The sequence below is a fragment of the Hippopotamus amphibius genome, chromosome 14 (genome assembly GCF_030028045.1).
Source record: "Hippopotamus amphibius kiboko isolate mHipAmp2 chromosome 14, mHipAmp2.hap2, whole genome shotgun sequence".
Lineage (NCBI taxonomy): Eukaryota > Metazoa > Chordata > Mammalia > Artiodactyla > Hippopotamidae > Hippopotamus > Hippopotamus amphibius.
This window is the reverse complement of record NC_080199.1, coordinates 11,656,927-11,681,915: the sequence shown is the minus strand read 5'-3', so window position 1 is coordinate 11,681,915 and position 24,989 is coordinate 11,656,927. Positions and strand designations below refer to the sequence as shown.

At 42.2% G+C, this 24,989-nt stretch overlaps 1 protein-coding gene across 20 annotated transcripts in view; it reads right to left on the bottom strand.

Moving 5' to 3' along the window:
- The window catches only part of DOCK9 (dedicator of cytokinesis 9), a 279,214-nt gene that overhangs the window by 174,279 nt on the left and 79,946 nt on the right, over positions 1–24,989 (bottom strand). For 5 of the 20 annotated variants that reach the window (XM_057707536.1, XM_057707548.1, XM_057707541.1 and 2 more), the window contains exon 1: positions 764–944. The exons of 13 other annotated variants lie outside the window; for them this stretch is intronic. In XM_057707536.1, coding sequence (XP_057563519.1) covers positions 764–889 — 126 coding nt within the window. In that variant the 5' untranslated portion in view covers positions 890–944. Of the gene's footprint in view, positions 1–763; positions 946–24,989 lie in introns of those variants that run through there. 2 more of the 20 variants (XM_057707549.1, XM_057707532.1) reach the window with 2 other exon arrangements.

The following is a 24,989-nucleotide window of genomic DNA, read 5'->3' as shown; positions in this document are numbered from 1 at the left end:
TTGAAAGGCTCAATTGTCCCCACCGCAGTGCATGTTGGTGGTTTTCTGCAGTTTGCTTAAAAAATTATGTGCCTTTATTGTACTAAAGAAATTCCGAGAGAGAAGCACAACCTACTCATTGATGACAACAAAACCATTTTTCCCATTCCTCCCTTATAAAGTCTACCAGAGCGCTTGAATTTATCCAAACTGCTCTGAGTTTAGCTAATGTTAAGAATAGAAACTTTTCTCAATTGGTTCAAAGCTTAGGTTATTTCTTACTTTGTTCAATGCAAGGCAAACCTGTTAAAATGAGTGAGAAAGCATGTAACTTCAGCAGTTACGTTCCTTAACCGCCCCCCATGTCATCATCATAATTTTCACAATCACATAAATACATAATGTAAATATGTTTTAATTTTGCGAAGGACATGTTTTTCAATCCTATAAAAGGCAGTTACAATGTGCCTCCTGGGTTTACGTTTGGCAACAGTGCAGCTAGGTGAGACATGATTTTGAACAATACATAGCTGTTCTATACAAAGAAGCCTGCTGGAAACCACATTCACCCACAAAACATCAACATATCTTTCCTCCCAAAGAAGAATCAAAGTGGAACTGAAGTCAGTCTACAGGAAGAGATAGAGAAGAACGTTCGCCAGAGACAGGCAAGGCAAGTTTAAAATCAAACCAGAGAGCCAGAAGGCACCAAGCATGCACACGCACTAAAAGCACTGCGTGGAGAAGACAGCAGAAGACAGCCCCGTGGTTAGGCCCCTCTTACCAGCACTGGCCCTGGGCTCTCTGCTTCCACTTCTCCCTGAGCTGCATCCTTGCACTGCAGGGGGAACTCGATCACCAGCTCCTTTTTAACACTTCTACTACTTGTCCTGCATTTATCAGCCTGCATCCTCGGCTGAAAATGCAAGTCAGAAAGTCTGCAACTGGGACAGCTGCGCGTCCTTGGCCGTGCAAGGCACACACATGCCAGGCGCCTGAGGACGGAAAGGAAGCTGACTTCCCAGGCACAAGTGGTCAGCCCTGCCGGCTGGGTCTGCAGAGCCCGCCAGGGTGGGAGGGCCAGCCTCCAGGGGTGTTACTACTGCTCAGAAAATGGGAGGTTCCCACTCACAGGCCAAAGGAAAACAAACCTCGAACTGTACAACGCACAGTGCACTGCCTCTCCGATAAAGACCAGCCTCATTGTGTCTGCTCCACGCAGCGTGGGCCACATCAACCCGAGTCAAAATAGTGCTGTGTTGAAAAGAAAACCAGTCACAGTTAGCCTCCCTTCATAATTACTTCAAACCTGAAGCTGAAGAAAAGCTAGGTCATCTGGCTGTTCTAAAATTCTTATAGTTTGGGGATGTTTTCCTTTGTGTTATGGCTAAACACCAAATGCTTGGCTGATGATCAAAGCAGGGAGGGGCAAGCAGCAAGGGGTTCCTGTAGCCGGCACCTCACGAGTGCAGATGTAAGGGAAGAGCTTCTCCCTGCACGACAGCCTGCAGCACGCAAACTTAATTTATCTACTGTTTTGCAGTAGATAAAAGATGAGGTCATCACACATTTTCATGAGGTACCACATTTCATGGTAAATGCTTTTATTAAACAAAATATTACTTTAAATCCATCAACAGGTATGTGGATACCAATAGGTAATGAGTCCAGTACTAAGTAAGTACTGAGAGGATCATCGTAAAAATATAATGCAGAGTAGAGTGTCTCTCCCTTCCGAAGTGTCAGCGCAAGTTGAGAAGGCATGATGAACAGACATCATAAATGACAGATTCATACAATTAATAGAGATTTACACAAAAGCACAGGAAAGTAGCTGGGTCACCATCCCATGGTTCAATGGTATTAACACTTAAAATGTGTTTTCCCAAAAGTCTGCTATTTTTATCATTTCTTCACATTAACAGTGGAGTAATTTTTAAATCATTTTAAAATCATCTCAGGAAAAAAACAGAAGTGTTAAGGGATTTATTAATAAACCACATGAAAAATGAACACTAAAATGGGATTAAATATTAATCTGCACTTTCTGGGATGCTGCAGAGTTGCCCCAATTAGTCATTCTGCTTATTTCACTGAGACTGGGGAGAATTTAGTAACAGTAAATAACAGAAGTAGTAATTAGTAAACAATGGAACAAGGTATCACTTAACAACAATAGGTGCCACAAGGTATACAGGTACATATACCCAGGAAAATATGGAAACTATTACATAAGATACAGGTACAAGTCTCCTCCTCCCCAGGCCAATGACTGAGACTGAGAGGGCTCCAATGGAGCAGTGGGGGAGCTGAGATGGCACCTGATGTCCACATGCTCTTATTCCCACCAGGGCCCGCCAAGGTCGCCCCAGTCTCTGTCACTCAAACACCAGGAATCTTTCTGAGTGTGGATACTGTTGGGTAATGAGTCACAAGCGTTCTATGAGTCCATCAAAAAAATTAGTAGTTTCTATAATAACTTTTTTAAACTATCCAATTTCTCAAACTTGGGTAACCTTTCAACGTAAGATAAACTCACCTAATCTGTGTTCCAAAATAATAAAATCCATGAATTTTTAAAATCTCTTTGTAAAGTTACAAGAGGATAGAAAAAAACCCCAAAGAGCCTCAGTTACATAAATATAGATTTGAAATAACAGTTAAATCAAAACTTGGAAATGTTCTACAAATCAGAGGAGGCAAGCCACAAGCACTAGAACAGATAAACTGAGCTTTACTGAACTACAACATAACCCACAATCTGAAAACCTTTTTGAAATGGCTTGAGAAGTTCTAAAAAGCCCAATTCTTCCTCCAATCCCCATCATCATTAAGCCACCAGAAGTTCTAGACTTTAAGGAGAGAAACGCTATTCTATTTATCAGGTCAAAATATTCTGACATTCTCTGAGTGATGAGAAGGAACTTAAAAGGTTATGTATTTTATGAACACTGTAAGTGCTCACCGCGTCCAAACCTTGCACAGGTAATTTATTCAATTTTTATAACAACCTATGAAGTAGGCAACATGATTATTTCCATTTTACAGACGAGGAAACTGATGGAGATGAGGAAACAGATGGACAGAGAGGTTACATATGCGCAGGAGGTCACACAGCACAGTGGCGCTATGGATACAGTGTACACACTCTTCACCATGATGCCATGGTGAACCAGCTGTCTGTTCCAACTATGCCAACTGCTAAAAAGCACAAGTAGGTAAAAGCTACTGATCAGCAATTAAAGATAAAGGCAGCATCTGGGTTTAATCCACTCAAGGTAATTTCAGTGAAGAGATAAAACTGTAAAAATGGCATAGCATAGTGCCTGATACACAGCAGCTACTATTGTTGTTGCTGTTGTTATTTCAGTCTGAGGAAATTAACCTTAAATTCGTGACTTTGGCTGTGTGATCTAAAATGACAATTCCGCCTACTGCGTTGCTACAACACGTTACAAAGTGCTTTGGCAATTTAAAATCCACAGCTCTTCCCTCTTTGCCTCTTGGTTAGGACAACTGCCTTCAAAGAGCTGTCTTTTTTTTTTTTTTCTTTTTGCCACACCGCTCTGCATGTTGGATCTTTGTTCCCCAAACAGGGATCAAACCCACACCCCCTGCATTGGAAGTGCAGAGTCTTAACCACTGGACCGCCAGGGAGGTCCCCAAATAGTTGTCTTGATCCCCTTGTGTGCGTGCCATGAGCCAGGCATCTTCTTCTTGAAGTTTTTCTATACTTTTCACAGCTTAGCCGTGAATTTATATTTCCTTTGTAATCAAGGGAAAAACTCTGAATTGGCTCTGATCTTCCAGGTAGCCAAGACAGAAAGGCAAACGTAATCAATTCCACAATTCATACCATCAAAAGTAAAAAAAACATACCAAGCTGTAAGGCAAGTAAATTTTTTGACGTTTCTCACGCAGAGATTTACATAAAAGAGAACTGATTAATGTCTAGACAAGATTCTCAGCATGTTTATAGGAAATGCCGCAGCAAAATTCACACAGCTTTCTCATCACCACCTCAGAGCAATATACCTAAATCCCAGATAAAGGAAAGCAATTCTGAGAGCAAGACATTGGTCTAGGCTGTCACCTTCATGTAGGTCCAATTTATGAGAGAAGGAAATTCTCAGGACTTAGAGGTATGGAGATACGATTGTCACCTTTCCTGCTACCTAACTTCTCAGGCAATGTAAGGTGCCCTTGTTCTAATCTGCTTAAGACAAACCAACACTTTAGAAGTCTGTCTCATAAGGGGAGTCACACGGTGCAGCATTTAGCATCCGAACCTAAACCCACAAGTAGGATGTGGTTTCTCTAAGAGATTCATGAGATCAATGTCTGAGGACATGAGAATGACATCTGGTCAGAGTGGCCACAAGAGGAAATGCCATCGTAGAAGGACAGGAAGTATGTGGTCAAGTTTTCCTTTACAACACTTCAAAGAACAAGATAAGGTATATGCTGCACCTCTGGATTCAAATCCACAAACATTTACCAAGCTCCTAACTCTAGCAACCCCAAGTTCTTTCACACATTAACTAGTTTAACTCTTACAATAACAAATAATCTATTAACATGCATTAAGCGTATAGAGTTTTACTGCTAAAACAGAATGGAGTAAAAACCATGGGAAAGTAGGAACATTTCAGAGATAAGATGAAATGGATGCTTCTGTATATTGGTTTCAGCTCACAGATTTTGATATACATACAAAATATTACATAGGTTGAGTACAAAAAAACATGAAAACTTCATAGGAAATTTAAGGAATTTTCCAAGGGTAACTTTTTACTATAAAGAAGGCTAACTTTAGACTCCAAAGCCCCATCTTCCCCTTCCTACCATAAGTTGAAGTTCCATCACATTCTGAAAAGCAAGAAGCTGAATAAAAGACCCTGTCACCCAGAGGACATCTCAAGACCCAGTTTAAATGCCACCTTCCCTATGAAACGTCCTGGATCCTCCTAGCCAGACTGAATTAGCTCCTCTTCTGATCCCATCTGGGCATTATTTTCATTTACCTCCATCTTGGAGCTTTTCACAGTCTACCTTTTCCTAAGTTTGCATGTGCCAAGTTTAACTCTTCAGTGAGGGTGTAAATTCATGGGATAGGGACTGTATCTTAACCACCTCTGAGTCCCCAGTTTCTGAGGTACTGCAAGCATTCAAAACATACTGGCTGAATTGAATTCTCTTTTAATTTTAAAGGTTTATGGTTGAGTTTTTTGTTTTTGTTTTTTATTTATTGACTGCATTAGGTCTTCATTGCTACACGCAGGTTTTCTGTAGTTGCGGAGAGTAGGCGCTACTCTTCATTGCGGTGCAAAGGCTTCTTAATGTGGTGGCTTCTCTTGTTGTGGAGCATGGGCTTTAGGCGCACGGGCTTCAGTAGTTGCAGTGCGTGGGCTCAGTGATTGTGGCTCTCGGGCTTAGTTGCTCTGTGGCATGTGGGATCTCCTACGGCTCGAACCCATGTCCCCTGCACTGGCAGGTGGCTTCTTAACCACTGCGCCACCAGGGAAGCCCTGAATTAAATTCTTATGTCAGTTTTATGTCACTGGTTATCTTTAGCCCTAAAGTGCAATATGGTGGTTATAAAAATATGCAAATATTTTCATTTGTTAATGACCCAAATTAAGGTAGAAGCATTCAACTGTTCATAAACTGAAACCCAACAGATCATTTACTAATAATTAAAATGTTCCTTTCTCCCAGCTCAGAGAATGTTACTCTGCAAAACTTGCTAGACATTTTTTAAGACAAAGGTATCCTTGGAAACAGTATAAGTGAACCTTTAAGAAGTGTAAATAAACTTGTTTTTAGCAATGACTTATATAAAATTTCAAACTGCATTTTGCTGTAACTAGTTAACTACATAAAGAATGACTGCAGGACTTCCTAGGTGGCTCAGTAGGTAAGAATCTGCCTGCCAATGCAGGAGACACGGGTTTGATCCTTGTCCCAGGAAGACACCACAAGCTGCAGAACAACTAAGCCCGTGGGCCACAGCTATTGAGCCTGCACTCTAGAGCCTGTGAGCCACAATTATTGAGCCCATGTGATGCAACTACTGAAGCCCATGCGCCTAGAGCCCGTGCTCTACAACAAGAGAGGCCACCGCAATGAAAAGCCCGCGCACCACAATGAAGAGCAGCCCCCGCTCGCCGCAACTAGAGAAAGCCCACGTGCAGCAACAAAGACCCAACACAGCCAATAAAATAAATAAATAAGTAAATAAATAAATATATTAAAAAAAAGAATGCAATGAAAAAATATCAATTAACGGAATTTTTTTACTCTCCTATTAGAGGCTATTGGCACATCAGGAGGATATTTAAAATACAACTATTAACTTTAAAGGCATATATATATATAAAGGCAATATATATATATGCCTTTAAAGTATATGTAAAGTATCTGTGAATAAAGTGTGTGTGTGTGTGTACATATATACGTGCACACGTACTTTGGAGTAGAGACTTGAATGCATATTAGATATGTGCTCCCAAAGCAATCATTCCTTTTCTCTTTTCTGGAAAAATGTGAAACAGTAAGAAAAAAGTATTAAGAAAAACTGCAAAAAGGAGCAAATGACTAAAGATTTTCCACAGTGTATCATTACTGGTTAGCTTGCTAGCCAAAGAAAAGAAAAGGTATTGGGAATAAGATCTGTCCCTCCGAGAAAACAAAACTATGGTACACAGAAGCAGCAGAACAGAGAACAGGACGAGATTGGAGGCAGCAGGTGCAGGGAGTACAGCACTAAACAATCAGTTACAGTAGAGGAGGCATATGGTGACAAAAAGGCAGGATAGATGTGGGGACAGGTAGAGGTGGGAGGGCAGAGGAGGGAGGGTTTCTATACCAGACTCTTGGAGCCTCTTAGAAGAGTTAATATCAAAAAAGGACATTCTGATAGAAAGTCTGATGCTCACCGCAGTTGACTTTTGTCATTAGAGATTTAATCAAATAATCACAGAAACGAGATACACATTATCATCTAGGCTAGTGTTTCCTAGCCTGGAATCCAAGGCTGAACTTGGGGGGAAAGTAGTCCATGAACCCTCCAAAATTACATTCAAAATGTTGTGTTCCTGTGACTTCTGAGGAGAAGCCCCTAGAGTCTACCTAGTTCTTAGAGAAGGGACCAAGGGAAGATCCTCTACTCACAGAATAAGGAAACTGGGGTCCAGAGAGATGAGCCAGAGAGTCAACCAGTTTTAAGATACAAAGCTCTGCACTTTAGCAGGTTCAAATTCAACTGAAGCAGAGATAAAGCAATTTAAATAGTTTAAATGGTTAAATAAACAGACCATGAGATGGCAATCAGCAGTGCCCACACCTGCAGCCTTACTCATTTGCTGACGGACGGCCAAGTCCACGAATGGGTCATCAGCTAAAGCCTCATGCTCAGTGGACAACCAAAGGCCGACACCGTAACGCTCCAAACAGGGCAAACAAGAGAACCAATAAAAGTTATGTTTTTTGAGAACTTTTAACGACATTGAGGAAATGCCCACAATTATACACACATTCGAGACAAAACAAAACCAACAAAATGTGACTGCGGATTACTTCTGGTATGTATAACTATTAGTGATTTTGTTTTTCTCTAAACTCTTTTGTTTTCCAAATTTTTTTCAAAAGCATTTATCACTTCTATAGTTAGAAATAGACAAATATGCTGTATTACAAGATAACAGCATAGAGAAAGCTCACATTGAGGTTTTGGCCCCCACTATACTGCTCAACAGCTGTGTGACATGAGAAAAGTCACTTCACCTCTCTGGTCCCACACACTTCACCTGTAAAACAACTAAGAACCTTCACCAAAAGATCTTCCCAGCTCTACATGTCTATAATAGTAACTGTTAAAACTTCCCCTATTGATGACATTTGGGGAAAAATAAACCATCCAAATGGAATGATAAACATTTCAAAATCATATCGCCCTACTACACACAGAAGAAAAACACAAAGACTAAAAGGTGGATCGATTTCTACATGTGTCAGATGCTCATTTCCAACAGAGCTGGGGCTGAGCTGAGAGGCTGGCAGAGGACCAGAACTACAGGACGTGCTATCGGTGAAGAAGCAGGAGGGGGAAGCCTGCTGCCCTCCCTCCACAGCTGGGGGTGAGCCTACAGTGCTGAGACAGCGGGGGACAGGCCCTGAAGAAGGCTCTGTTTTCAGATGAGGAAAGGAAGATGGGCAGAGTCCTCCCATTTTTACTGGCCGCTCTCTGGTACTGGTTGTGTGACTCCAGGACAACAACTTCAGCACTCTGGGGGCCCCGTTACCTCATCTGGAAAACAGGGACCAGAAAAGTCCACCACTATTATCCTAGCTGAATACTGTTCACTCCCAAGACCCTGGTGGATAATGGACATATCTCACCACATGGAGGAACACTGCCTGCAGCCGAGAATGATCTAGAAGCTTCTCAGTAAAGACAGCCTCACCCCACCAGCGACATCCCCTTTCCCTGCCTCCATTCTTGCACAGCCTCTGTCACCATCTGGCATTCTATATTCTGTTTTCCTTATTTGTTTAGTGTCTGTCTAACTCCAATTTAAAAAAAGAAGTTCTGTGAAGACAGAGATTTTTTTGTCTATTTTGTTTACTGCTCTATTCCCAGGTCCTAAAACAGGGTAGGTGCTCAAAACACATTTACTGGATGAATTTAATGAAAGGTCAGGATCCCCTCAGTCTGGATATAGAGCTCTTACACTTTGGACACCAATGGTTCTTCTGTAAACTATTTATTTTAGTCACAATAATGATAACTCAGCCAGCAGCGTCAATGATTTGTTTCAGAGATGGAAATTTACAAAGCCAAGGAAAACATAATGTGCCTGGGATTTTTCTCAGGAAATGAAACTCCTGGCCTGAGCTACCAAAGCCGGGCCTGCCGCAGCCTCCACCTTGACTAGAGCTACCGTGGAGTGTTATCTCCCCTCGTCAGCTCTGAGCCCTGGGAGGGGGGATGGCTAGGTACTGTGCACGCAGTAGGGAATCCATAAATGTCTGCTTATAGAACAAAGGATGAAACGGCCTCACTTTGGTCTGATACATCACAAACTCAATTCACACGAAGCAGAATTTTCTAACTTTCCTCACCACGTGACAAATGTTGAGGTAAAGGGCCAGAGAATGTGTGCTTGGTGAAAAAAAATAATCAAAACCTTTTTTTAAAGCACTAAACAGTTTCTTTCAAACGCCTTATTTGGTTATAAATGGAAGACAAATGTCCATTCTTTCACTTCTCCCCATATCTACCTCTCAAAACAACATAATGAAAAACACAAATAACCAGCCTCCAGGTTTATAGGTTTCATTAAAATATTTGTGTATGTTAATTTACTTAAAGCAAGTTGTGTCAGTGTTTATAAGGTGCAAAGCCAGGGCACCATCTTGAGGTGTAGACGACAGAGGTGGGACAAGCCTAAAGAGGTCACAGGGCTCTGATTACTCCCAGGTGTCACAGTTCATGGCCAACAGCTCCCTAATATGGCAGAAGGAGCAAGAACCGGTCCAGCCAACGCTGCACACCTACTTCTGCAAAAAGGAAAACACTCCCAGGCAGCAAGGGGCAAACCCACCATGAGGAAACTTCGCAAAGGGTGTGTGGAGTCTCTTCCAGCAGATCTGGCCGAATCCGGCTTGCATTTAAAAGACAATGATCATTTACAATCATACCGGTTCCCTAAGAATAACTGGGAAGTCCCCTCTTCTAAAAAGCAGTAGATTATATCCCTTCCATAAGATAAACTCATCAGCAGCAAAGATGATGTATCCCTTCTCATCCTGCTGCCTAAATGAGGGCCTTTCACGTTGATTGTGACTAATTTCCTTTACGAAATTAAAAGACTGACAAGGAATAGAAAACAAAGCCGACAGTTTTGGGGGGCTCAAACGTTATTCCTGGACAATACATCCTGATAGGTCAAACGTTCCCCCCTGAGTGCTTGCAAAAATACATAGCTACACTAAATGAATTTTTCATAGATAAGCTACAGATAAAGGCAACTAGAGGTGGAGATACAAACAAGGTAGGCGGGAGTGCAAATGCCACGGGAGGCAGGTCATCAGAGCTGCCCTCCTCTTCACTGCCAAATCAACACACACACACCACACGACTTAGAAACTGGTGGTGGTGGTGGTGGTGACGGTGACGGAGCTGCAGCACCTCTCATCCTGTACGGAAGCTGTTAAATAGTCCAGGGCTACTTCTCTCACATTTCTAAAGTATTACACATACGACACAATGGACTTCAGCTTTCCCCTCCCACACAAGGAAAAAAACTCCTCCAGGAAAAGCATGATTTAAAAAGAGAGGTGAGAGAGAGATGTTTAATCAAGCTCTGAAAAGTGGAACACCAGGGGCTATGAATATTCCATTGGCCTTTCCACAAAGAACAGCCGGGTCTTAAAGTCCCTCTGTCAATTCAAAAATAGCAGGTTAAATAAATACAAAATAAATGCGGCTTCCAAAGTTGCATAAAGCATTTAGGAACTCTCCAGGCACACACTTCAATTTAGGCTTTGCCAAAGACCTAAATCTAGAATTCAATATTTATTTATTTATTTATTTATTTATTTAGGTAACTGTCACACAGGAATTTCAACGCAGAAGGGGAGAGGAAAGGGAAGAGAATGAGCGGCCTGGGGTCTGGCAGAGATGGGCAAGGAAAACATTCCCAAGTCCCTACTATGTGCTAGGCATTCAACATACATACTCGTTTAATTCAGTTCAATTTAACCCTTACAATAATAACAGTATAAGGACATATTTTTGTTTATAGAAACTGGTGTTCTTATAAATTAAATAACTTACCCTAAGTTCAAATAGTTACTATGCTTTGGAGCTATGTTTCAAAATTAATCTTAAACCTAGTAATTAAGTTGAGCGGAATATTTTAAGTTTTATTTGAAACATAATTTTACCTCCCTTTTGAACATATATGTCCTTAAGGGAGCCACAGAAGATACTGGAGAGTTTTCTAAGGTCTAAAAATATTAGGATGGAAGATAACGGGAAATGAAAACTGAAATTCATGTTAATAGCGGTTGTGCTGAAATATGGAACAAAGACTTTCATTTTCCCTACTTTCTACTTATCTATACTTTTTAGACTTTCCTTAATAAGCATGAATTACTTTAAACTAAACACATTATTTAAAACTTCTAAAGCCATTTATTACTATTTGGGAAACTTTTAAAATTATGTCTAAGAAGTAGCTAATGCATATCTAACACTTCCTCCACGGCCAGGACTGGGCTGAGTTCAGTGAGGCACTCAATTGAGGAACAGAATTTAAGACAGAAATCAAAGTTAATACCCCCAAAAAGCCATTGAGGCAGGTTAATAACAAAAGCAGGAAAGGACAAGGCAAACAAAAGAGAATGCAAGCCTCAGGGAATAAGTAACATATGGTCTCTTTCACAAAGATCCTGCCATGGGCAGCCCAGACATGGGAGTCAAGGAGATAAGGGAGAACCTAACGTCTGCACTCTGGCTTCTGTACCTTGCTCCTGCCTCGATAAGCATAGCTATAGGCTCCCAAAAAGTATGGGAACTAGTTTATAAAAAGAGAAACTTTCCTTTGGTTCGGGGTTCAGTCTTTGGATGTGAGTCCACTGGGCCTGTACCGGTACAATAAACATTGCTTCCTGTATTGCAAGCCTCGGTGTCCTGCCTACCTCTACCCATTCCTCCAACACCATGACAAACAAATCAAAAGTTGAAACAAAGATCAGATCTGTACCACTGATTGTTTCTTCTCTTTGCTTCAGGCTCCAGTAAGGCTTGGCTCAGCATGTGCTTACTCTGTGCCTGGCACTGAGATAAGCAGTGTATTTAGTCCTCCACCAACCCTTATTTTACAGGTGAGAAAACCAAGACACGGAAGTTAGGGAATCAGTCCAAGGTCACAGAGGTGCTATGTGGTAAAACAACTTTAAACAGATTAATAAGAGGTCCTTTTTACTTGCCTTGACCAGAAAGATAAAATCAACATCTATTTTTAAAATTAGTCTACAAGTCAGCAGATTATCATCCACAACTTCAAAGATTTAAAATTCAAGCTCAACATAAATTCTTCTTCCTTAGAAAACTAAATGAATACGGGGCAAGTTGGGCAAAGGATCAAAACCTCACTCTATTGAAACCTTTTTTATTGTATTGTTCACACAAAGTTCAAAGTATGAGGAAGACTGAAATGTGAGGGCAATGACTTTCCTCCCATTTTAATCCCCCGAAAGGAGGAGGGAACAAACAGTATAACCTGGAGATCCAGCTCCCAGGGCAGGACAGTCTCTCCACGTGCTAAACTGTGCAACCTTCGGCCCACAGCCTGCAGGGCGGATGCAGCACACAGACCCACTGTGGCCTCCCCTGCCCTCCTCGTCACCCCCGTCCCAAATCTGATGCACAGAGAACACTGACTGTATCGCTTCCTCGTGCCTCACCTTCCTGCCTCCAGAAATGCCGTCCATCAATCTGGAATGTTCCCCCACCACCTCCTGATCTTATTAACCTGTCAAATGCCTGCTCGCCTCTGTATTATACAGACCCAGGACCCCACCCAGAACTTCTGAATTGGAATCTTGAGCTGAGACCCAGAGATTTATATCTTTCACAGCTTCCCAGGTGATACCTATGCTGCAGGCTTTCACCTAAGTCTGAGAATCACTGATCTTAATTTAATAATGTAAAATATATAGGAGGAACACCCACAATGTTTAAGCCCAAATCCAATACAAGCAAACATGGATGGGTTCCCAGATACCTCTCTTACAGGTATGACACAGACGACTGTGTCTGATTGAAAGTAGAGGATAGGGATGAGGCCAAAACGTTTAGTATCCTCCAGGGGACAGACACACGCCTTAGCCTAAGGCAGGTTTCGACTCATTAGTGATTGATCATTTCTATTTAGCTGCACTTTGTGGGTGGGCTCGTCAACCAGAATCACCCTTCACCCACCTTCCTTGCTCCTTCTTCCCCCACCCCTGCCAAAATAAAATACCTTTCAATTCCAAGCCAACAAGAAAGGGTCTACAGAGCAGTACAAGCTTTGCACATCCCTCAAATTATTTTAATGGTGTGATCACATACTGAAACAGGCGCTTAGCAGTGTACTTTCCTGAAGAGAACAGAGAACAAAATCAACCCTAGGTTTTGTTGCCTAGAATCTCTTCACAAACACCTTGTTTGCCAGATGAATTACAAGCTCTCATTCAAGTTCAAATTTGTGACCATTATGGTGGCTAACTAAAAGCAATGAAGCAATCTGTTTAGAGAAAGGCCACATGCATTTCTAAGGATTTCCTTTCTTCCTGCCATAAGAGGAATAAGATGCCAAAGTGACATCCTCCATATGTATCCTCACACTGCAATTAGGCCAGTAATGAAAAAAAATACCCCTAATGCAATATTACAGTCTAATGTACTACTATTTTCCTTTTAAGCAGAATCTCAGATGTGTACATTGGACTGATAAAACTGATAAAACTTACATGAGCTTTCCTAGTTCCTGATTTAAGACTTAAAAAAAAAAAAACAGGCAGTAAAACAAAAAACCTTTTTTTAAAAAAATCTCTAATTTATTGGCTGTGTTGGGTCTTTGTTGCTGCACACAGGCTTTCTCTAGTTGCAGCGAGCAGGGGCTACTTCTCGTTGTGGTGTGCAGGCTTCTCATTGTGGTGGCTTTTCTTGTTGTGGAGCACAGGCACTAGGCACACGGGCTTCAGTAGTTATGGTGCATGGGCTCACTAGTTGTGGTTCACGGGCTCTAGAGCACAGGTTCAGTAGCTGTGGTGCACGGGCTTGGCTGCTCCATGGCATGTGGGATCTTCTCGGACCAGGGGTCAAACCCATGTCCCCTGCATTAGCAGGAGGATTCTTAACCACTGTGCTACCCGGGGAAGCCCAAAAATTCTTGAGCAAATTTTGTTTAGCAGCATTTTTAAACTGAGACCATGTTAACACCTTCCCTAGAATCTCACTGTGAAATAACAGCAGCATATACTACAATATGTGTTCATTAATTTGGGGGGAAACACAGAACTTTAGATTTATTGCAATAGAGTCAAATCAACCAAAAGTGTCAGCAGATCCAGCTCCCCGGAGCTGATGTGCCACCTCCAAGTCTCCACTTGTCTCAGGGACACAGGATCATCAATGAGGACACCAAGCCATCTGATGGTCAAGTTCTTTCAGCTCAAGCTTTCTGCACTCCAGTACTGCAAATCAGCACCACAGCTAATTGGGCTTACTTTATTCTTCTACTGTGACACTAATTTTGTCATACTGTGCGCAAACCAGCACTTATCACAACAGAGAACTTCTTAGCAACTTCCATCAGAGTATTTAAAAGAGCCAAGAGGAATGCTCTCCCATGCTTACTAAATCCATTCATGATTTAGTTGATTCACATATTAACTCTCCTGCCCGCTCAACCACTCACAAGCATTTCTTAACCACAGGGCACTGTGCAAGGACCAAGACGTAAGGAACAAACAGTCCAGTGGGGGAGTAAAGATGGAGGGATGCAAATAAGTAACTTACATAACAAGTGTGGCAGGGACTGGCCAGACCTGTGCTGTCCACTGCAGTAGCCACCAGTCACACGGGACTATTGAACATTTGACATCTGGCTGGTCAAACTTAAATAAGTTCTAAGTGTAACTACCCACTGGATTTCAAAGGCTTTTGATGAAAAAAAAAAAATGTAAAATACCTTATTCATAATTTTTTATTGCTTACATGCTGAGTAACACTTTGAATATACTGGATTAAATTAAATATATTATTGAAATAATTTCATCTGTTTCCTTTTATTTTTTGATGCAGCTACAAGAAAATGTAAAGTGACAGACATGGCTGGCAATTATTGCTACTGGACAGAGCTGGGCTAGATGCTCCCCAATCCTGTCTCTTCTTCCAGAGTAGAAAGAAAGACCACCTTTTCCAATCTGCTTGGCAGTTAAGCTGAAACTATGTGACTGCATTCTGGCCAAGGAATATAAGAAAAATGAGGTAGCAAAGTGTAGATGCAGTTATAAAACAAGCTGCACAATTGTCCCAGCTCTCTCTCTCTCTCTCCTTAAGGGGCTCACTGAAAGCAGAGACTCCACAGGCAGCTCTGAGGAGGTCCTAGGCAAGGGAGAAGCCACAGATGTAAGGACACTAGATTCCTGAATTATCACATAGAAGACCACTTGAGGTATACCCAATGGGATCATGTCACAAGTGAGAAATAAACCTGGAGGTAAGCTACCGTCGTCTGGTTACAGCAGTTAACCTACCCGGACTAAATAACGCACTAAGAAAAAGTACCTCAACATGAGAGATGACTATCTGCTCAGGAATTCTCAGGATAAGCTTCAGGGATGAGACGCCATGTGAAACGTGCCTACACATGGTGGTTCTCAAACTCCATCGTGCCAGAATTACTCAGACAACTTGTTAAAACACAGCCTGCTGGGCCCTCTTCCAATCCTCTCTAGGACGACCCAGCCAGGGAGGGAGGTCCGTGTGAGAGTGCTGGTCCTCTAAGGACACAGCGTCTCCCCCAAGACCCTCCTCTGAGCTGCTGTCAGTCTCCTTTCCCCCAGTCCTCCAGTGCAGGAGGCCTTCAGGGCCTGTGAGAACCTGCAGCTCTAACACGCTCCCAGGCGTGCGGATGCTGCTAGCCTAGGCAGCACACCTCGAAAACCAACTTTAATAAAAATGCCTTTTTATGAAGGCTGTGCTTTTAGGTAGGTTTGAAGCTAGGAGGATTTTCTTTAGAATACTCTCTTGCATGTAAAGCACAAACTATGTTTCAGCTTAAATGCACTTCTTCCCTGTATGGGGAGATCAGTGAGTCACAAACATTCCAGTTGAAGGGAAATCTAGTCAGTTGCTTGAAAGAGCACAGCCCAAATAAAACAAGGACTGACTATGCTGTAAAGAAATGACCTTATGATTTAAAAGAAGAGTTGCTGCTTTGACAGTGTTTATTTAAAAAAAAATACTGCTGGAAAACTTTCAGTTTCTACTACGTTCACCATCTCTCCTGAGATCTGATATATGTTGAAGTTACGTTCTGATTTGGCATACAGCATGTTCAATGATGGTTACCCACCTAGTACAAGACATGGAGGAGAAACCTTTGGACACAGAGTGGATGACACCTCCTTCTGTTTTGTAGTGTATCCTGGTGTCATTTTCTGTGAATGTGGTCAGGAAGAGTTGTTTTTGTTGTTGCTGTTGGGTTTTTTTCTTTCTTTCCCTTTTTTTTTTTTTTTTTTGGTCTCTTTTGGTGGGGTGGGGGTGGGGGTGGGCTAAAGCCATAGGAAGAAAAATGTGATGTATGTGTCCAGTATGTACTATTTTGTTTTTGTTTTGCAAGAAGAGTTGAACTATTTTTGATAACAAGAGTAAACTGTGGACTTCCTAGGTGGCACAGTGGTTAAGAATCTGCCTGCCAATGCAGGGGACACGGGTTCGAGCCCTGCTCTGGGAAGATTCCACATGCCACAGAGCAACTAAGCCCATGCGCCACAACTATTGAGTCTGTGCTCTAGAGCACGTGAGCCACAACTATTGAGCCCATGTGCTGCTACTGAAGCCCACGTGCCTAGGGCCCATGCTCCACAACAAGAGAAGCCACTATAATGAGGAGCCTGTGCACCACAATGAAGAGTAGCCCCCGCTCACAGCAACTAGAGAAAGCCCATGTGCAGCAACGAAGACCCAATGCAGCCAATAAATAAATAATTTATTTTTTTTAAAAAAAGAGTAAATGGTGGAAAATGAGGAAAAAAAAAAAGAAACGAGCAAGATTTTGTCAAGCAGTGAACAGAACAAAAGGCATTCAAGGGAAAAGGTACACAAAAAGGTTCAGAGGGTTGGAAGAGCACAGCATGTTTGGGGAGCAGCAAGACCTTCTGTGAAGAAGCATCACGGGGCCTGGGAAAGGGGTAACAGGGAGGAAAAGCCAGAAAAATGGAGACTGGCACTCAGCAGTCAAGAGTTTGAATTCTGCCTCCTCAATGAGAAATTCAAAGCTGAGCTTTCCTTTCCACAGCGTATGTATTACTAAATAAAAATAATTACACTAAAGTAAGTATGAATATTTGCTAATATTTCAATTACCTGCAAAATTCCTAGGGAAACGACACGGGTAGAGTATGGTGATTTATCCATTACGGACAAGTGTGAGACTCCAAAATCATAATTCTTGGATCAACCACCCCTTTACTATAATCTTGTTATGTGTCCTGAGAAACAATTTAACTGCCATGTAATTTCTGTGTTTGTGCTATAAGTACAGTAACACTTGCCTTCAATGTACTTTACAGAAACCTTTGGGAGATTAGACGTGGAATTATTCCTAGGAAAAAATATATAATTCACATGCAAAGAGTGTCTAATATTTTAATCAAGTGTTACTCAACCTGGTGATATACAAATGGCTAACTGTCTTGGAGAGAAGCAACCAGAAATGAAAACCACCACAATAGAAGACAGATGGGCTTGTGCTGGGTTAAGGAAGGCAGGGACTATGAGGAACACGACTTCCCTAGGAATCCCTTCCAGTGGTACAGTTTTTGTTTTTTTTTTTTAATTTATTTATTTATTGGCTGCATTGGGTGTCTTGGTTGCTGTACACGGGCTTTTCTCTAGTTACGATGAGTGGGAACTACCCTTCGTTGCAGTGTGCAGGCTTCTCATTGCGATGGCTTCTCTTGTTGTGGAGCACAGGCTCTAGGCACGCGGGTTTCAACAGTTGCAGTGCATGGGCTCAGTAGTTGTGCCACACGGGCTTAGTTGCTCCACAGCATGTGGGATCTTCCTGGGCCGGGGATTGAACCCATGTCCCCTGCATTGGCAGGCAGATTCTTAATCACTGAGCCACCAGAGAAGTCCCCCAGTGGTACAGTTCTGAGTGCCCTTCTTCCCACTATTCAGGACACACACACACACACACACACACAACAACAATAACAACAGTTCCCAACTCACTCAACTGGATAAAAAGCCACATGTCAGTGCCATCTGAATAGCTGTAAAATACGGCAGTGACAGATAACCTCTAAAATCACTGTTAGCAATATTATACAAAATCATAATCTAGTTTATGACTACAAATTTCCAACCCTACCACAAGTGTTTATTCACATAGGCAACATAATTTTAAAAAATTAAATGGTGAAAATAGATTTCTAAGTGCAGGATGCTGAAACAGGCATGCTATTTGCACTGTATCCAAATGAATCCTGGGGAAAATATTTTAGTAAGTGTTTTTCTTTCTAACAGTACAAGGAGAAAGAATTCTGTTTGAGCTAAACATATTCTTTGCTCAAACAGAGATGGTCCTTTTGTGATCATTTGGGGGGGGGTGGGATTTAAAATAGTTTATTAAAAAAGTTTATTAAATGCTTTCTCTCACTGTAGTTAGACTTAGATTAATAATACATGGAATTTGCTTATGTCAAAAATTTAAGGAGCAAACTGGTTTTATACTAAAGAGAAAAAATTATGATGTCACTTTCAGCAATATAATCTTAATACAGTCAAGCCGCAATAAGATAGCTTTTCAATATCCTTCATTCACACACAACTTTGTCAAAGAAATTTCACATATATTATCAATTCCTTTTATTGGGTACTGTCATAGATTTCCAACATTTATTCTGCTAAGCAATAATACTAAAATACAAAACCCAAACAAAAAAAACCCAAGTAACATTAATCACTACCATTGTTTCATATAGAAAGGCTATTAAAACTTACACACACAAGCATACTTGCCACTAGGAATGGCAATCGGATTTTTTTTTTCTTAAAAGCTTTTAAATCTTTAAGAGCTCACTACATTTCTTCATTTTTCTCACCTGCATACATATCAGAAAAAGCTTTGCTATGGTCTGAGGACCAGCATTTGGGAACCTAGGAGGGAGGCAATCAAATGCTCACAGGAGTTGACGGGAGATCGCCTAGCTCCTTGCAAAGGCGAGTTTGAGTTGGTTCTTGACGTACAATTAAGGGAGCTTCTGGGTTGGTAAACTGGAGATTCGGGGAGAGGGGCATGATTGCAGAGAGCATGGAACCCGTGCTCTTCCCCTATACCTCGCCCTGTATGCGTCTCTTCCATCTGGCTGGGCCTGAGATCAGACACCAGAAAGGGTGAAGCCAAATATTGCTGATATCACTCCTGCTTTTGGAATCTGACAAAAATACAGAAGCCTGCAACCCTGAGTGGCCTCGCCCTGGGAGACTTCTTCATACCACATGATGATGGACTGGACAGTTATTAATGACTGAATGAGATTCTGGTAATGTGCCAGTATCTTTTGACCTTTATTGTTTTGCTATAAGGTTTCCTTGTTTGAAGACCAGGGGGTGGAGTGTGATACTGTAATTTATAATAAGAAATATATACTTGGTCTTTGTCCCCTTTCTGGCACAGAACTCCTTAAAAAATAAATAAATAAGGAGAAGGAGACAGACACCCTGTTCTGCCTGACTTATTTTGAGCACTTAGGCTTGTTTTGAACACTCACCCTCCAGACTACAGACTTAACCTGAAGCATCAGATATTCCACTCTAGTGCTTCTCAATTGGGGGTGATTTTGCTCTCCTTCAGGGGACAACTGGCAATACCTGGAGACATTTTTGGTTGTGATGTCTTGTGGAAGAGGCATCTAGTGGGTAGAGGTCAAGGATTCTGCTCAATATCCTACAACGTACAAGTCAGCACCCTACAAAGAATTATCCAGCCCAAAACACTAACAGTGCAAAGGCTGAGAAGCCCTGTACCATCCCTATCAGAGGACTGACTGACTTCTCACATGTACAGATCTTCTTCTACAACAAGAGAATGCAGGTGCAAAGAGTTTGGTGTATTCATCCTATAATTATAGCCTATAGAATCATGTTATTTATAATCACATATTTGAGTGCATATAATATTTTATATGTAATATACAAATATTTATAATTATGTTCTAATCAAGGTCAAGTAATTCATTATCTTTGTTCCTTCCTCCCAATTGTGCTCCTAACATTAAGTGGTATATAAAGTGGTAGTTTCTCTTCCCCTTTCCGTCCATTCTTTTGTATGACTTCTGGAAAAAAATCAGAAACAGGCTTATCAAAAGTCCAGGCATAACATATGGTAACTAATTTTCTGTGTTAAAAATATTTAATTATTATATTGTAGAATAGTACATTCTAGAAGCCCAATGATATTAAACATTACATTTTAAGTTTCTGTTCACTTTAAATTGTAAACAAGTGAAAGACTTTAAGAAGTTAGTGAGGTATAGTTACTACTGTTTCACAAACAGGAAATTGTATAAATGACCAAGGTGTTCTAAAGAAATGTACATATAGAAAAAAATGCCTAGGATCTGAAGCATGCTGTTAGAAGTCTCTCTGCTGGGTGGCGGTCCTCAACCATTTAGGTCTCTGTGCAGGTCATGGGGCCACCAAGGACCCCAAGTCCCACCATGACAGAGACACCCTTTCCCAGGAAGGCCTTTACTTGTGGACATTCTATGAAGAGCATTTCCTCATGTAAAGCTAGTGCTGGGGCACTGTTTGAAGTGATAACATCACAGTGGCTCATCAAGCACGCCGGTACGTGGGCTGGGAGGAAGGAGCACAGGGAGACATGTTGACTCCCCAAGGTTTCTACAAACGTGCAGAGTCCCCATGGAATCATGCAGTAAACAACCAGCAACACAGCTGCTGGTTTACATATAGTTGTAATAAGTGCACTGAAAGACATGCAGAAGATGTTTAACCAGTTGGGGTCAAATAAGCCTCTCTGAGGAAGATACTTTGTGGCCAGATGGAAGAGTGAAGTGAATAAAGAATGGCAGAGTTAGAGTGAATTGGGGCGGGGGGTGGGGGGGTGGAGGGAGGGGACGGGGTAGCATAGCACGTGCAAAGGTTCCGGGGCACAAAACAGCTTGCCCGTTTGAGGCACTCAGTTTCAATGCGGTGGTCCACAGGGGAACAGCACACGCTGAGCCTGGTGGGGTAAGCAGAGTCAGATCACGCTGATGGGTGTATTAAAAATTGCGTGTTTTAGCCTGAGGTACACAGGAAGCCATCAAGGGGTTTTAAGCAGAAAACAATATGTGGTCACACATGCATGGAGATGAGAACAGAGCTTCAGATGCAGATATGGCAGGAGACCACGTATAGGCAGGTGGTGGCTGAAACAATGAAAGTGGATGACATCACCCGAGATGTTGGCCCTGAGGAGCTACTACTAGTAATTACCACAAACCCACCTCACCCACACTGCTTTAAAGGTACAAACCACCCAACTATGACAGTGGTCACACACCTTTTTCCAGACCCTGAGTACTAACAGCCATTCACCATTAGCTGACTTACACCTTCTACAGTCATCCTGAGCTACAATCAAGACTAATATTACACAATTATTTAATTGTTCATATATTTATATCCCATACTCCAACTGGACTGCATGTTATAGTTCCTTGATGATCTATATATACTCCAAGAGTCAATTTTAAAATAAAAGATTTTCTGATCTGGAAGAGATAATCTAACCCAAACCTTCCATTACACAAGAGGAAAGGTAGCTCAGGGAAACTAAGCAAGCTGGCCAAGGTCTGTCCACACTGGTCGTGGGTTGTGTTACAGAAGACTGCCCGTGACCACACTGCCAAATCCCCTATGTAAATCTCTGTGGTTTATTATACTATTAATGGGGAATTAAGTTGCTCTGCCAATGGCAAAGCAAACAGCACAAGCATTCCACAAAAAAGTCTGAGCGTTCTGAAACCCAAAGAAATTCCATCTGTGCTGAGCCCAATCTGTACTTATCTCTCAGCTGGTGTAACAGAGGAAAACAAGACAAGATGCAGGCTCCCCTCTCCATGGCCTCTGAGCAGGTAAAGAGCCCTGCCTGGGGTGCTCACTCTGGAGCACACCTGCTTGGCAGGGGCCGCCGAGTATCTCGGTAACTTCAGGAAACAGACAGTGAAATGTGATCCCTCCAAAGATGATTTCTCACTTTCCTCCTCCTGAAAAGGTATGGTTCCCCACCCCTACCCCCAACCCCCCAACAGGAACGAAAAGGAAACCTGGGGTTAAAAAGAACTCACCAATTTGGCTCCAACTTCTAAATAAAGCCTTTTGTTTAACCTCAGTCATGCTAAGCCCTTAGAGTTGCTTTGCCTAAAACACTCTGTAAGAAGACCTCTCAAGGGCTTTGATAACATCTCCTGCTTGACTACTAGATTCCTATTTGCCACACCTGAAATAAAAGCAGGTCGGCAACAACGTGAAATAAGCTTTGTCTTCAAAACCACCTGACAGCCTTTGTATGATATCCTTCAGCATTCTCTCACCACTTCCTGCCCACACTCCATCCCCAGGGTGCATGCCTCTGTCCTCAGACTCTCTTCCAGAGTTTGCCATGCTCAGCCTCCAGTTTCTTCCCGGGGAATTCACTCTCCCTGTCTCTGTCCATTGCTGATTCACTGCTCATCAGGGTGAGACGTTAAGTCCTGGGTGGTCAAGAATACTCCAGATGCCTCCCTGATTTTCTGCATCTTTGTGATAGAACAGAAGACACTTCTATGTGGGATCATGCAATGACAGCTGAGAAGCACCCCACTCTGCAACCTCATAGTTAGGGAGGGGTTGGTTCTGCCCAGGTGTGGTACTGCTCGGCCCACCTCTGCCGACAAATGCCTGCTAAATCCCCGCAGTCCTCTGTGCTAAAGCCCTGAGGAGCTTCTCAGACTGTGAGGCAGAGGCCAATGTGCTTTTCCAAGACGTGCTGCAAACCCCAGAAACATCCTGGGATGGTGGTGAAAGTTATACCACAGCGCCCAACCTGACATCCTCCTCCATGTCTCCTGAACACGTGGCTGATCCTCTGTCAGTGAGTCACAGCTGAGAACAGCTAACACAGGACCTGGATGGACGATGGAGCCTTAGGGCAGGGGTGAGGGAATGCATCACAGAGAAAAGTCACATGGGGTGTAAGGAGGGCACCCACGCATCTCCATGTACACGTCTCATCTCACTGAATGAGACGGAAGCCCCAGAAGGTAGGAACCACCCCACTTTCAAGGTTCCAATTGTGCTCACCCTCTGGTATTAACTAGGGGCTGATCTTTTGTCCAGGAAGACAGAAAAACAGAAAAAGCCTGTCACCAATGTGATGAGCCCTTTTTAACCTCAAGTGCACTTACAGCACTCCTGGCCTTGGTTTCCATCTGAATCACACAGGCAGAGAGAGTCCAAAGCCAAGCTGCCAAAATATTTTACGAGTTTCCGACCCAAGAGACTTGGTAAGATTCATAAAATCTGTAAAGGCTTGAGGTTCGGGGACCACAGCCTTGGTCAGCACCTCCTCCTTCTAGAGCAACCTGGCCAACTCCCCAGCCTGCTGAGATCTTCCCAGTGTGCCTCCTACCAGGACGGTAAGAACACCACCTTTCAAGGGAGGTTACATGGCTGCTAATATTCCAACTGTTTGAACCTTAGGCACACAAACTCTTTTGGATCATTCAGATTACGCTCCATTATTTCCAAAATAGTAACGGAGAGAGGCAACGGAGCAGACTGTCCATCGTGGTGGACAATCCAAGGCCATCTATACTTGCGTATAGATCTGAGCAGCAAGATTCGTCTTTAGGGCTATTTCTAAATTAGTTTGCAATCCCAAACAGACCGTGAGTGGGCAGTGGAGAAAGACAGCCACAATGTCACTGGGGGTGGGGAGGGGAGAGCAACAGAAAAGCTTGGGGGCGGGGGCCTTAGAATCACAGTTTTGTTATATAAATAATCTAACCACAGACAACAGGGTGGACAGGAAGTCAAAGTTATGCATCAACTCCCCCTTTTACTTTTGTGATAAACCCAAACTCAAGAGTTTGGCACTAGAAGCTCATACATTGTATATTTGGAAATAAATGGTCTGAGTATTCTCTTAAAACCTAGTGTGGCAATTCCCTGAGTTCCTTCAACAGTCTTTCCAACTCATTAATCTTGTTCATAGGCTCGGAGGGTGGGTGTGTGGCCTTGAACAAGGTTCACAGGAGCAGTTTATAAACACACACACACACACACACACAGAAGAAGATGGCCAAGGAAAGGATAACAAAACAACTCTTTTTTAATAAGAAAAGCAAAAATAGTTTTTAGGTTTTTTTTTTAAAATTCATTTCCCAATCAAAGGAATTCTTAAACGATGAACTCTCTTGCTTGTTTCAAGATCATCTGGCCTTCTCCTGAATTCTCTAATTGCCTGCTCCTTCCAGCCAAGCCCTACATGTCTCGGCTGCAGGACAGACAACGTAAGCAATCCTAAAACTTATCTTCAATGATCTTTTTTAAAAATGTTTCTTTTTTAACAGAGAGTGATTAGAAATTATAAAAATGAAAAAGGTTTTAAAGTTATGGTACTGCTAGAGGTTGTTTTTAAAACTGAGACCATTACTGCCTGCTTTCTCTTTGGACAGTGCCCAGAATTTTACAGATAAACACGCATCTGCAGAAACTATCAGAGTTTCCACTTGTTTTACAACACTGGTCACAAGAGAGTATGATTTGGACAGCCGCCTGCATCCCTCTGTAACACAACAGCCCATTCTAAAAGGTGGCTCAATTCTAAGGGTGAAAAGTGAAAACAGAAATTTCAGCATCAATTCTCTTGTATCCAAGTTCCCAGAAACTATCGATGCGCCCTCATTTATTAATTTGGCAAAGAAAGACTGGTGAAATCCCACTCCAGTTAGTGGAAAAGGGAAATTAGAAATAAGATAATGATGTCCACTTTTCAGGAGTGGCTAAAACATTCAGGGCTCTGCCTGCTTTCAATAGCCCACCCTACTCATCCCCCAAATCAGGTTTATAAACACAGGAGGCTCTGGTGTAACTTAAGGCTCTGGGAAAGAACGTACATAGAAGGGGTTCCCACCCATCAACTTTAAGTTATAACTACACTCCAGTCCTTTTA